We start from the raw sequence: 12,595 nt of genomic DNA on the forward strand, positions 1-12,595 counted from the left end.
AGTACCACTATGAGAGGAAAACCACAGGATTGTGCATTGCCCGTGCTTAGTACCACTATGTGAGTAACACCATGGGTCTAGGTTGCCTCTGATTAGTACCACTGTCTGAGGAACACCATGGGTCTAGGTTGTCTGTGATCAGTACCACTATGTGAGGAACACCACTGGTCCAGCATGCCTGTGATCAGTACCACTATGTGAGGAACACCACTGGTCTTGGTTGTCTGTGATCAGTACCACTATGTGAGGAACACCACTGGTCCAGCATGCCTGTGATCAGTACCACTATGTGAGGAACACCACTGGTCTAGCTTGCCTGTGATCAGTACCACTATGTGAGGAACACCACTGGTCTTGGTTGTCTGTGATCAGTACCACTATGTGAGGAACACCACTGGTCTAGCTTGCCTGTGATCAGTACCACTATGTGAGGAACACCACTGGTCTTGGTTGTCTGTGATCAGTACCACTATGTGAGGAACACCACTGGTCTTGGTTGTCTGTGATCAGTACTACTATGTGAGGAACACCACTGGTCTTGGTTGTCTGTGATCAGTACCACTATGTGAGGAACACCACTGGTCTTGGTTGTCTGTGATCAGTACCACTATGTGAGGAACACCACTGGTCTAGCTTGCCTGTGATCAGTACTACTATGTGAGGAACACCACTGGTCCAGCATGCCTGTGATCAGTACCACTATGTGAGGAACACCACTGGTCTTGGTTGTCTGTGATCAGTACTACTATGTGAGGAACACCACTGGTCTTGGTTGCCTGTGATCAGTACCACTATGTGAGGAACACCACTGGTCTTGGTTGTCTGTGATCAGTACTACTATGTGAGGAACACCACTGGTCTTGGTTGTCTGTGATCAGTACCACTATGTGAGGAACACCACTGGTCTTGGTTGTCTGTGATCAGTACCACTATGTGAGGAACACCACTGGTCTAGCTTGCCTGTGATCAGTACCACTATGTGAGGAACACCACTGGTCTTGGTTGTCTGTGATCAGTACCACTATGTGAGGAACACCACTGGTCTTGGTTGTCTGTGATCAGTACCACTATGTGAGGAACACCATGGGTCTAGCTTGCCTGTGATCAGTACTACTATGTGAGGAACACCACTGGTCTTGGTTGTCTGTGATCAGTACCACTATGTGAGGAACACCACTGGTCTAGCTTGCCTGTGATCAGTACCACTATGTGAGGAACACCACTGGTCTTGGTTGTCTGTGATCAGTACCACTATGTGAGGAACACCACTGGTCTAGCTTGCCTGTGATCAGTACCACTATGTGAGGAACACCACTGGTCTAGCTTGCCTGTGATCAGTACCACTATGTGAGGAACACCACTGGTCTTGGTTGTCTGTGATCAGTACCACTATGTGAGGAACACCACGGGTCTTGGTTGCCTGTGATCAGTACCACTATGTGAGGAACACCACGGGTCTAGCTTGCCTGTGATCAGTACTACTATGTGAGGAACACCACTGGTCTAGCATGCCTGTGATCAGTACCACTATGTGAGGAACACCACTGGTCTAGCATGCCTGTGATCAGTACCACTATGTGAGGAACACCACTGGTCTAGCATGCCTGTGATCAGTACCACTATGTGAGGAACACCACTGGTCTTGGTTGTCTGTGATCAGTACCACTATGTGAGGAACACCACTGGTCTAGCTTGCCTGTGATCAGTACCACTATGTGAGGAACACCACTGGTCTTGGTTGTCTGTGATCAGTACCACTATGTGAGGAACACCACTGGTCTATGTTGCCTGTGATCAGTGCTACTATGTGAGGAACACCACTGGTCTAGCTTGCCTGTGATCAGTACCACTATGTGAGGAACACCACTGGTCTAGCTTGCCTGTGATCAGTACTACTATGTGAGGAACACCACTGGTCCAGCATGCCTGTGATCAGTACCACTATGTGAGGAACACCACTGGTCTTGGTTGTCTGTGATCAGTACTACTATGTGAGGAACACCACTGGTCTTGGTTGTCTGTGATCAGTACCACTATGTGAGGAACACCACTGGTCTAGCTTGCCTGTGATCAGTACTACTATGTGAGGAACACCACTGGTCTAGCTTGCCTGTGATCAGTACCACTATGTGAGGAACACCACTGGTCTAGCTTGCCTGTGATCAGTACTACTATGTGAGGAACACCACTGGTCCAGCATGCCTGTGATCAGTACCACTATGTGAGGAACACCACTGGTCTTGGTTGCCTGTGATCAGTACCACTATGTGAGGAACACCACTGGTCTTGGTTGTCTGTGATCAGTACCACTATGTGAGGAACACCACTGGTCTAGCTTGCCTGTGATCAGTACTATTATGTGAGGAACACCACTGGTCTTGGTTGTCTGTGATCAGTACTACTATGTGAGGAACACCACTGGTCTAGCTTGCCTGTGATCAGTACCACTATGTGAGGAACACCACTGGTCTTGGTTGTCTGTGATCAGTACCACTATGTGAGGAACACCACTGGTCTAGCTTGTCTGTGATCAGTACCACTATGTGAGGAACACCACTGGTCTAGCTTGCCTGTGATCAGTACCACTATGTGAGGAACACCACTGGTCTTGGTTGCCTGTGATCAGTACCACTATGTGAGGAACACCACTGGTCTAGCTTGCCTGTGATCAGTACCACTATGTGAGGAACACCACTGGTCTAGCTTGTCTGTGATCAGTACCACTATGTGAGGAACACCACTGGTCTAGCTTGCCTGTGATCAGTACCACTATGTGAGGAACACCACTGGTCTTGGTTGTCTGTGATCAGTACCACTATGTGAGGAACACCACTGGTCCAGCATGCCTGTGATCAGTACCACTATGTGAGGAACACCACTGGTCTTGGTTGTCTGTGATCAGTACTACTATGTGAGGAACACCACTGGTCTTGGTTGTCTGTGATCAGTACCACTATGTGAGGAACACCATGGGTCTAGGTTGTCTGTGATTAGTACCACTATGTGAGGAACACCATGAGTCTAGGTTGTCTGTGATTAGTACTGCTATGTGAGGAACACCATAGGTCTAGGTTGTCTGTGATTAGTACTGCTATGTAATGATCACCATAGGTCTAGGTTGTCTGTGATTAGTACTGCTATGTGAGGAACACCATGGGTCTAGGTTGTCTGTGATTAGTACCACTATCTGAGGAACACCATAGGTCTAGGTTGTCTGTGATTAGTACTGCTATGTAATGATCACCATAGGTCTAGGTTCCCTGTGATCAGTACCACTATGTGAGGAACACCATGGGTCTAGGTTGTCTGTGATCAGTACCACCATGTGAGGAACACCACGGGTCTTGGTTGTCTGTGATCAGTACCACTATGTGAGGAACACCATGGGTCTTGGTTGTCTGTGATCAGTACCACTATGTGAGGAACACCACGGGTCTTGGTTGTCTGTGATCAGTACCACTATGTGAGGAACACCATGGGTCTAGGTTGTCTGTGATTAGTACTGCTATGTGAGGAACACCATAGGTCTAGGTTGTCTGTGATTAGTACTGCTATGTAATGATCACCATAGGTCTAGGTTGTCTGTGATTAGTACTGCTATGTGAGGAACACCATGGGTCTAGGTTGTCTGTGATTAGTACCACTATCTGAGGAACACCATAGGTCTAGGTTGTCTGTGATTAGTACTGCTATGTAATGATCACCATAGGTCTAGGTTCCCTGTGATTAGTACCACTATCTGAGGAACACCATAGGTCTAGGTTGTCTGTGATTAGTACTGCTATGTAATGATCACCATAGGTCTAGGTTCCCTGTGATCAGTACCACTATGTGAGGAACACCATAGGTCTAGGTTGTCTGTGATTAGTACTGCTATGTAATGATCACCATAGGTCTAGGTTGTCTGTGATTAGTACTGCTATGTGAGGAACACCATGGGTCTAGGTTGTCTGTGATTAGTACCACTATCTGAGGAACACCATAGGTCTAGGTTGTCTGTGATTAGTACTGCTATGTAATGAACACCATAGGTCTAGGTTGTCTGTGATCAGTACCACTATGTGAGGAACACCATGGGTCTTGGTTGCCTGTGATCAGTACCACTATGTGAGGAACACCATGGGTCTAGGTTGTCTGTGATCAGTACCACTATGTGAGGAACACCATAGGTCTAGGTTGCCTGTGATCAGTACCACTATGTGAGGAACACCACTGGTCTTGGTTGCCTGTGATCAGTACCACTATGTGAGGAACACCACTGGTCTTGGTTGTCTGTGATCAGTACCACTATGTGAGGAACACCACTGGTCTTGGTTGTCTGTGATCAGTACCACTATGTGAGGAACACCATGGGTCTAGGTTGCCTGTGATCAGTACCACTATGTGAGGAACACCACTGGTCTTGGTTGTCTGTGATCAGTACCACTATGTGAGGAACACCATGGGTCTAGGTTGTCTGTGATTAGTACTGCTATGTAAAGATCACCATGGGTCTAGGTTGTCTGTGATCAGTACCACTATGTGAGGAACACCATGGGTCTTGGTTGCCTGTGATCACTACCACTAACAGAGGAACACCACGGGATCGTGCATTGCCCGTGATTAATACCACTTTGAAAAGTAAAAAATCAGGAGATGTTGCTTTTGCGTCACATCCCGACACCTAAATGACTTAACTTTGAAGAATATTTCACACATTATACTACTCAATTAAATCTGTCAAGTTTGAACGAGGGCAGTTGAAGCAAGCAGCGTTAGAGGATCTGAAATTGGCTCTGTGTAACGCCCCGGTCTTTGTTATGGCAGGTTTCTCCAAAAAGTTAGTTTCACACACAGACGCCTCTCCATCCGCGTTCGCTGGGTTCTTCTACAGGAATCTGAAGTAGGATGGCGGCCAATCGCCATTGCGAGTAGAACCTTGTCACCTCAAGAGGCCAAGTACTCTACGTACGAGTTAGAAGGACTGGCCGTCCCATTCCCCTTAGAAAAATTTCCTCCTTTACCTCGAGTATGTTAAATTTCAATTAGAGACTGACAATAATTCTCTGAGGTGGGTTCTTGCTAGGCCCCGTCGTACCGGGTGAATCGGATATGGGCGTTTCAGTGTGACGTGTGAGACATTCGGTGATATGAAATTATGGTCGCAGATGGATTAAGCCGAATATTTCCCGGCGATTCTGTTGTTGTTGTTGACTCGAAGAAAAGCCCTTTGCCTTCTATTTCCACACTTCATACTGTAAGTGCCATTGTAACTGGTGCCCTTTGTTATTTCATGATATAGCGAAATACCGACGTGAAGATGTGCTGGCTCCTAGTATGGAAACGCTTTCTTCTGGGGAACATATTCTCTATTACGTTTTGATGAATGGGGTTCTGTGTTGCCCTTCGAGGCATGATCAGAGGATGCAAATTGTGGTTCCAGCTGTTCTAGGGCCTATGATTGTGAAGTATTACCATGAGGCCCCATTAGATGGACGGCTAGGCGTCTTCAAAAGTAGAGAAAAGATAAGGGAAATGTTTATCTGGAAGAGTATGGACGGCGAGACTAGGGAACTGCTTAAACATGTAAGTCTTGTTTCATTAGCGGCTGTACATCGATTACGTCGGACCGTTCCCTCAATCTGAAGGGAATGGGAATAAATTCATTCTTGAGTGTGTGGATCGTTTTACACGGATCTCATTGCTGTTTCCGACTAGGATTGAAACTGATCAGTCTACTTTTTCTTGTTTTAACACTATTTTTCCATCTCTTGGACCCTGTCAATATATTGTTTCTGATAACGCTAATGCATTTCCCTCTAATTTATTTCATAAGTTCTCTTTCGATCTGTCTATTCACATGTCACGACGTCTGCGTACCACCCACAACCATCTCTAGCCCAGCGGGTTAATCATAATCCCCAAAATGAACTTAATGCTTTCCACCACGAATAACATTCTCGTTGGGACACTTCCTTACACTGGTTATTATTAGCCTTTAACTGGGCCGTTCATCAGTCCCACAAGTTTTCTCCACTTTCTTATTCGTTTAAATTTTTTCCACATATTCCTTTGACAAATTTGTAGTCGATCAATGAGCTATTGCCAGATGCAATAGATCCAGAGAATATCCGGGATTTATGGAGAAAAGCTAGAAATAACATTAAGGCCTCTCATAAGAGAGCAAAAATTGTGTATGACCATTGACAAAAACCCACCAATTTAGAAATTGGAGATTTGGTTATGGTTAAAAGCTTTCTTCCTGCTGGCAAGCTTGCTCCCAGATTTCATGGAACTTGCATTATACTTGATTTCCTTACACCTGTCACCCTCTTGGTGAGTAACCCAAGAATCGGAAGGATTTTATGGGTCCATTTGTCTCAAGTAAAACCTGTGTGAAGACCTTTGCTTTTTCATTATACGCCACCAAGTGATGATGTTGCTGATTTAATTATATTTCTTAGCGTAGTATCTTAATTAGTTCAAGTTTTATGTAAGCAAGTTAGAATAAGCAGGCCTTCTGTCCCTGTAGGTTGTGAAATAGTGTATGTATTTAAGTTATATCCTACGTTAACTTTCATTTTTTGTTTGAATAGTTTTTGAAAATCTTGCCTTCAATTATTTCAATACCATTCTGCCTCCAAACGTGTGTCAGAAACTTCGTGCACTCCTCCTCCAAAGTCGCCATTTACCTGCACTACATGTAGCACTCTCTGTGATTCAGTTACTGTTGCCCCAAAGTTCAGTGTTACAGTGCCCAACTTTCACCTGAGGCCACATCGTGTCAACCTGCGAGAGTTGCCGGCGCGGGGTATAGGCCCGCCTCGTTCCGGCCGAGACTCCGTCCAAACTGCCTCCTTTGGGACTATCATGCTTGGGATAGGCTTGGAAGCTGGATTCCGAGCGCCCACTCTATCCTTGGCCCGAACAATGCTATTTGGTACTTTGTGACCATCGCCTTGTTTGTTCCCCACAGTATACGGGACGATGGTATCTCAAGACACCTTGGGAGTCCGGGCGACCCCATCCAGTCATCGTCAGCGGCAGCCGCTCTTGTCATCGACTCTGGGTGCAACAGCCCGAACTTCTGCTACTTCGCAAACACTACCTGAGCTACTTCAATTCAACAAATAGACAAGAAAGGAAACTCTATCAAGTGATACTCCAACTTATATACGTGTTTTCAAAAATTATACATGGCAAGATTCAAGATTTCAAGGCTGCTCATACCGTGGTAAGAGCTTAGGGGGTGGCGATCTGTACCGAGGGTGCACATTCTCCGTTCCATCTATAACGCCGTCTATGAAATTGATCTAGAACTAATGTTTTGCAAGACACTTGGATTTTCAACTGTTAGATGTCTCTAAAATCGGCCCAAGTGCCCCCTCTGGGTGTGATTAAGGACAGTTAATTCCTAAGAGAAAGTTAATCTTTAGACGTGGCTTACCTTTGTTTTGAAGATTTTGTTCTTTGTGAAGGTTAACAACACATCTGCTCCCCCCTCAATAGCCTGTATCATTCAAAAAATCCGAAATTTTGTGAATATTTTCTCTAGCCAAATAACACTTTGGGTGTGTACAAGCATCCAGCCTATCTGTAAAGAGTTCTGGACTTCCCCTCGAGATACTATAAAAGCTTGGCGCATTAAGGCCTATTTTCATTGTCGTGGCTCCAGTTTATTTTGTGCGGCGTTTACTAAAGTGGCAGAGGTCGCAGATCGGCGTTCGGAAGGCCCAGCAACTCAAGGTAATGGCAGAATTTTCTTAACATGTTATAGCTCCCGGAGATAGCTTGAGGAGAATGCTTCAAAGCTCATTTATTTCATGTACATTTCTAAACCTGGTGGTTTAAATGTAAAATTTTCTCCAGTCCATGAACTCTGTTTTATTCCCTACTGGGAAATATGTAATGTAAGGGGACAAGAGTGATTACCCTCTGTTGACTACCATTCCACTCGGTACGGGATGACTCAAGTTCCTTAGCCTCCAAAATTATCAACAGTTTTTGGTATTTGATGTTTATCATTTAGCCGCCCTGGCGCGGAATAGCCTTAGCCTCTGTACCTTGGGGCCATGAGCCCACTTTATGTTTTAAGAGTTTTCTAGAAGCAGTGCAGGTTTTTCGCCTCCCAGCATGCTGTTTTTGGCCGATCATTATCAACCTTTTCCTTCCTACATTATGGCCACGGACACTCATTTACCATCTTTATGTTTCCGGAAAATAATATGAAAATAATAGAGCAGAAGTGACTGTAAGTAACTCATTTGAAGATTGCCATTGTATAACCTTGAGCGCTGTAAGAAATTTGTGGCTCTGCGGAACAGGACTGTATAAGACACCTAGGCTATGGAAGTTAATGGACCGAACCTGCTCTTATAAAATAGTATACCTGTTTCAGACCTAAAAATACTCATCCCTCGTATATTATAATGCTGATAAATCTCTCTACTTTTGTACCTGATTTCGGACTTTACGTCGTTGTTGTTGGAGCTAACGAGTTCATTATTATATTGTTATTGTTTATTCAGATAATAATTGATGGTTCATGGTGTAGGTTACTGTAGTCACGTTCTAGTTCGTGAACCATGGGCAACGGCTGAGTGGCCTAGTAAGTGGTCCTGAGGGTCGGGATACCAATTGCTATGGAACGGGAATGGATTCTCGGACATAATCTGTGCAATGGCCCTTCTTGTGCTCAGGAGGCTAGGACTAAAATTCCACCGTTGTCCCTAACCCGTTAAAGAAGCGATTCTCACTGTGACAATGTGTAAGTAGGATAGCATCCTGCTTCATGAATTTACCGAGTTCAGAACGTTTTAAGCAAACCTCGGACCTATGGGAGTAATGGAGACCCACTCTCATTTGACAGGCGAAGGACTCCTTTGAAACAACTTGTCGAACGAAATGGAATTCGATGGGGAACTATCAGTATTAATGGGACTACTGGAAGGAAGAAAGTAAAACTGGCTGATTCAGCAAACGGGACGAATCCGGATGTACTGGGGGTACCGTAAGTGATATTCGGGTAAGAAGAGATAACAGGCAAGAGACAGGAGATGATAAAAGGTACTTGATGGGTATTAATTAGGGAAGGGCAGAGTATGTGGAAGGACTGTTTATGTGGAAAACTACTGTACGCAGCATAGTTTCTTTTAGTCATGTAAATGAGCGAACGCTGTGGGTATATATGGCAGTTGGAGGAATTACGGCGAGAATTGTCTCAATATATTCACCATAGGAAGTAAAGGAAAAAGGAAATGAGCAGTGTTTAGGGTAATTCAGGTGAATCATAATAGATCCCAGGTATCACTGGAGAGGTGGAGCGAATATATTGAAAAATCTTCTCACCGCAAAAGGAAATCTTCCCGGTGGTGTCGCGCACAACCAAGCAAGTGGACACGCAGAAAGTGATGTTGGTGAAATTACGCTTGAGGAAGTTGAAAGGATGGTAAATAAACTCCATTGAAATAAAGCAGCAGGAACAGATGAAATTAGACCCGAAGTGGTGAAGTATAGTGGGAAGGCAGGGATGAAATGGCTTCATAGAGTGGTATAGTATGATTACAATGGCGTGTTGGTAAGGTACCTTCAGATTGAATAAAAGCAGTAATTGCACCTATCTATAAGCAAGGGAACAGGAAGGATTGCAACAACTATCGAGGTATCTCATTCATTAGCATAGCAAGCAAAGTATTCACTGGCATCTTGGAAGGGAGGGTGCGATCAGTGGTTGAGAGGAAGTTGGATGAACACCAGTGTGGTTACAGAGCACGGAGGGGCTGTCAAGATCCGATGTTCAATACGCACCAGATAAAAGTAAAGTGTTACGATATGAATAGATAGTTCTCTTTAGATCTAGAGAAAGCATATGAGAGGGTACCGAGGGAAATAATGTTCACCATACTGGGGTAGATTATTAAAATCAATCAAAGGCATTCATGATGACAATTGGGCTGCAGTGAGAATTCATGGTAGAATGAGTTCTTGGTTCAGGATACTTACAGGGATTAGACAAGGCTGTAATCTTTCACCTTTGCTCTTCGTAGTTTACGTGGAACATCTGATGAAAGGTATAATTTGGCAGGGAGTGATTCAGTTAGGTGGAAATGTAGTAAGCAGTCTGGCCTCTGCTGACGACTTCGTCATAATGGCATATTGTACCGAAAGCCTGCAGTCTAACGTCTTGGAACTTGAAAATAGGTGTACCGGTAATGAGTATGGAATAACAATTAGTCTCTCCAAGATTAAATTGATGTCAGAAGGTAAGAAAGTCAACAGAATTGAATGTCAGATTGGTGATACAAAGCTGGAACAGGTAGATAAGTTTAAGTATTTTTGTTATGTGTTCTCTCAGGATTACATGTCAGTGTATATCAACAAAGACAAGACTTAATTTATTGATTAGGTGGTCAAGTTAATAAATTAACTTATTGTTATTATTATTCCCCCAGGATGGTAATATAGTAGGTGAGATTGATTGAAGATGTAGTCAAATACAGCAGAGGCAATACGCGACACTTCCGGATTTAGCCTTGTTTAAATGGGAGACAAGTCGCAAGTGGCGCTCCTAGTGGCGTGACCTGAAAATTCGCACTAAATTCAAATATCAATGGAAATGTGTATACGGAAATGGACAAATAAATTACGTCCTGAAAGAAAGTGTTACTAAGATATTAACTTCAAAGTTGGTAAAGCAATTCTGGGTAAATGAATGAAGGATTATTTAATAGGTTATTATTTAAAGACTGAAATTAGACATATAATAAAGAAGTGAAATGGACTGCTGTCTTACATTTATGCATTACTTTTTTAGCTTTAGTATTCCTGCCTGAACGTTCACGGCTAGATTTGTATTTTTTTATTATTTAAAAGCATAGCATGATCACATTAAAACGCTTGTCAACAAAAATATCGGCACATTCCTTACACACATGATTCAATGAATTTACATTTAAGAGCTGGATAATTTTCCTTTTAACTTGAAGCCTACTAACAGAAAGAAAATCTTTAAATTTAGCCTCAAAAACATTCAAATTTTCCCTATAAGCAATACTTGCCATAATGCCATTTCATTACGGTAAAGCAAATTTGCATCATCATATTATTTCAACAAAATATGTACATTTCTTAAATCACCCATATTTTCTTCAGTGCTTGACAACGCATTACGGCATTCCAAATGGGGTAATTTGGAACACAACTAGCCACACACATGTGCATATGTATTTTCCTGAGTTAAATCAAACCCACAGATCACACCTACAACAACACATCGGTATTGAAGGTTAACTGCTGCACAATACAATAAAATAAGCTTATTATATATATATATTTTTTAGCCAATTCAAATGTGGGTCGCTCAGGTCACAAGTTTAGGAAGTACTATTAAAATCTCTTTGTAACTGGAAGAATATATATGCAAACACAATGTTTACTTCGATTTTCTTCTCACGAGGGACAAGACCGCGAATCCTTCTGCACTTCATAGTTATTGCAGCCAAGCACAGCAGATATCATTCCACTCATATTGAGTGGAGATATAAAGGAATGACACACGCTACTATTTACTTATGTCAACTTAATGCAAACGCACATATAACGCCAAAAACGTCACAAACAAATACACGTGCTCTTATGACAAATTCAGTAACTCTCAGGTCACCCCGCTAGAGGGAGCTCAAATCGCTGTCCCTCTATATCTCGCAGAGTGTCGCGTATCGTCTCCACTGTATTTGGTGTATTAAAGCTAGTGCAGTGATCTGGCAGTTGCGATAAAGAGTGTTCTGTAAGAAGGAAGTGAGCTCCCGGACGAAACTGTCCTTACATCGGTGTGTTTCCAGACCATCTTTACTTCACGAGAGCAGAAGCTGGGTGGACTCAGGATATCTTATTCATGAGTTAGAAGTAACAGACGTGAAAGTAGCGAGAATTATTCCTTTTACAAATAGGTGGGAACAATGGCAGGAGAGTATCCTACTCGGAACAAGCTGATAAAGTCTAAGTTACGAATGAACTCGATGGATGAAGCTGTACGCGTAAACCATCTTCGGTGGTGGGGACATGTGCGACGAATGGAGGAGGATAGGTTATCTAGGAGAACAATAGTCTATAATATGGAGGGTAAGATGAGTAGAGGGAGACCAAGATGACAATGGGTTGACTCAATTTCTAACGATTGAAATGTAAGAGGTATAGAACTAAATGAGGCCAGGGCACTAGTTGCAAATAGAGGATTCTCGCGACGTGCCGTTTTGGTAAACACACAGAGGCTTGCAGATTGAACGCTGGAAGGCATAGCGGACTATGATGATAATGCATGTATATATGTACAAAAACCGTACGATTTTATTTCCGTTAGTGTACGAAGAATTGGATCGTAAATTTCAGTCAGTTAGTCAGTTGATCCCTCCTTCCATGCCGTCCACATACGTTAAGACTTATGGACTTGCTTTCTTTTTTTTTTCTTTCTTTTTCTTCTCTAAACCGGAGAGACTCCTCTCTTATACATCCTCTTTGAGCCAGACGTAGCGTAACATTGCACCCAGTGTTGCCACTGCTCTTTTCAGTAAGTGTCCCATACTACAATTGTAGACATTACGGATATGTTAAACTACAA

General features: G+C 43.4%; 1 protein-coding gene across 1 annotated transcript in view; it reads left to right on the forward strand.

Moving 5' to 3' along the window:
• The window catches only part of LOC136882009 (zinc finger protein 454-like), a 59,744-nt gene extending 52,814 nt beyond the window's left edge, over positions 1 to 6,930 (forward strand). Inside the window, exon 6 of the mRNA XM_067154499.2 lies at positions 6,704 to 6,930. Within this exon, the coding sequence (XP_067010600.2) occupies positions 6,704 to 6,930 (227 nt within the window). The remainder of the gene's footprint in view (positions 1 to 6,703) is intronic.
• Positions 6,931 to 12,595: the final 5,665 nt, after the last annotated feature.

This window comes from Anabrus simplex, chromosome 10 (assembly GCF_040414725.1).
Source record: "Anabrus simplex isolate iqAnaSimp1 chromosome 10, ASM4041472v1, whole genome shotgun sequence".
NCBI classification, from domain to species: Eukaryota; Metazoa; Arthropoda; class Insecta; order Orthoptera; family Tettigoniidae; genus Anabrus; species Anabrus simplex.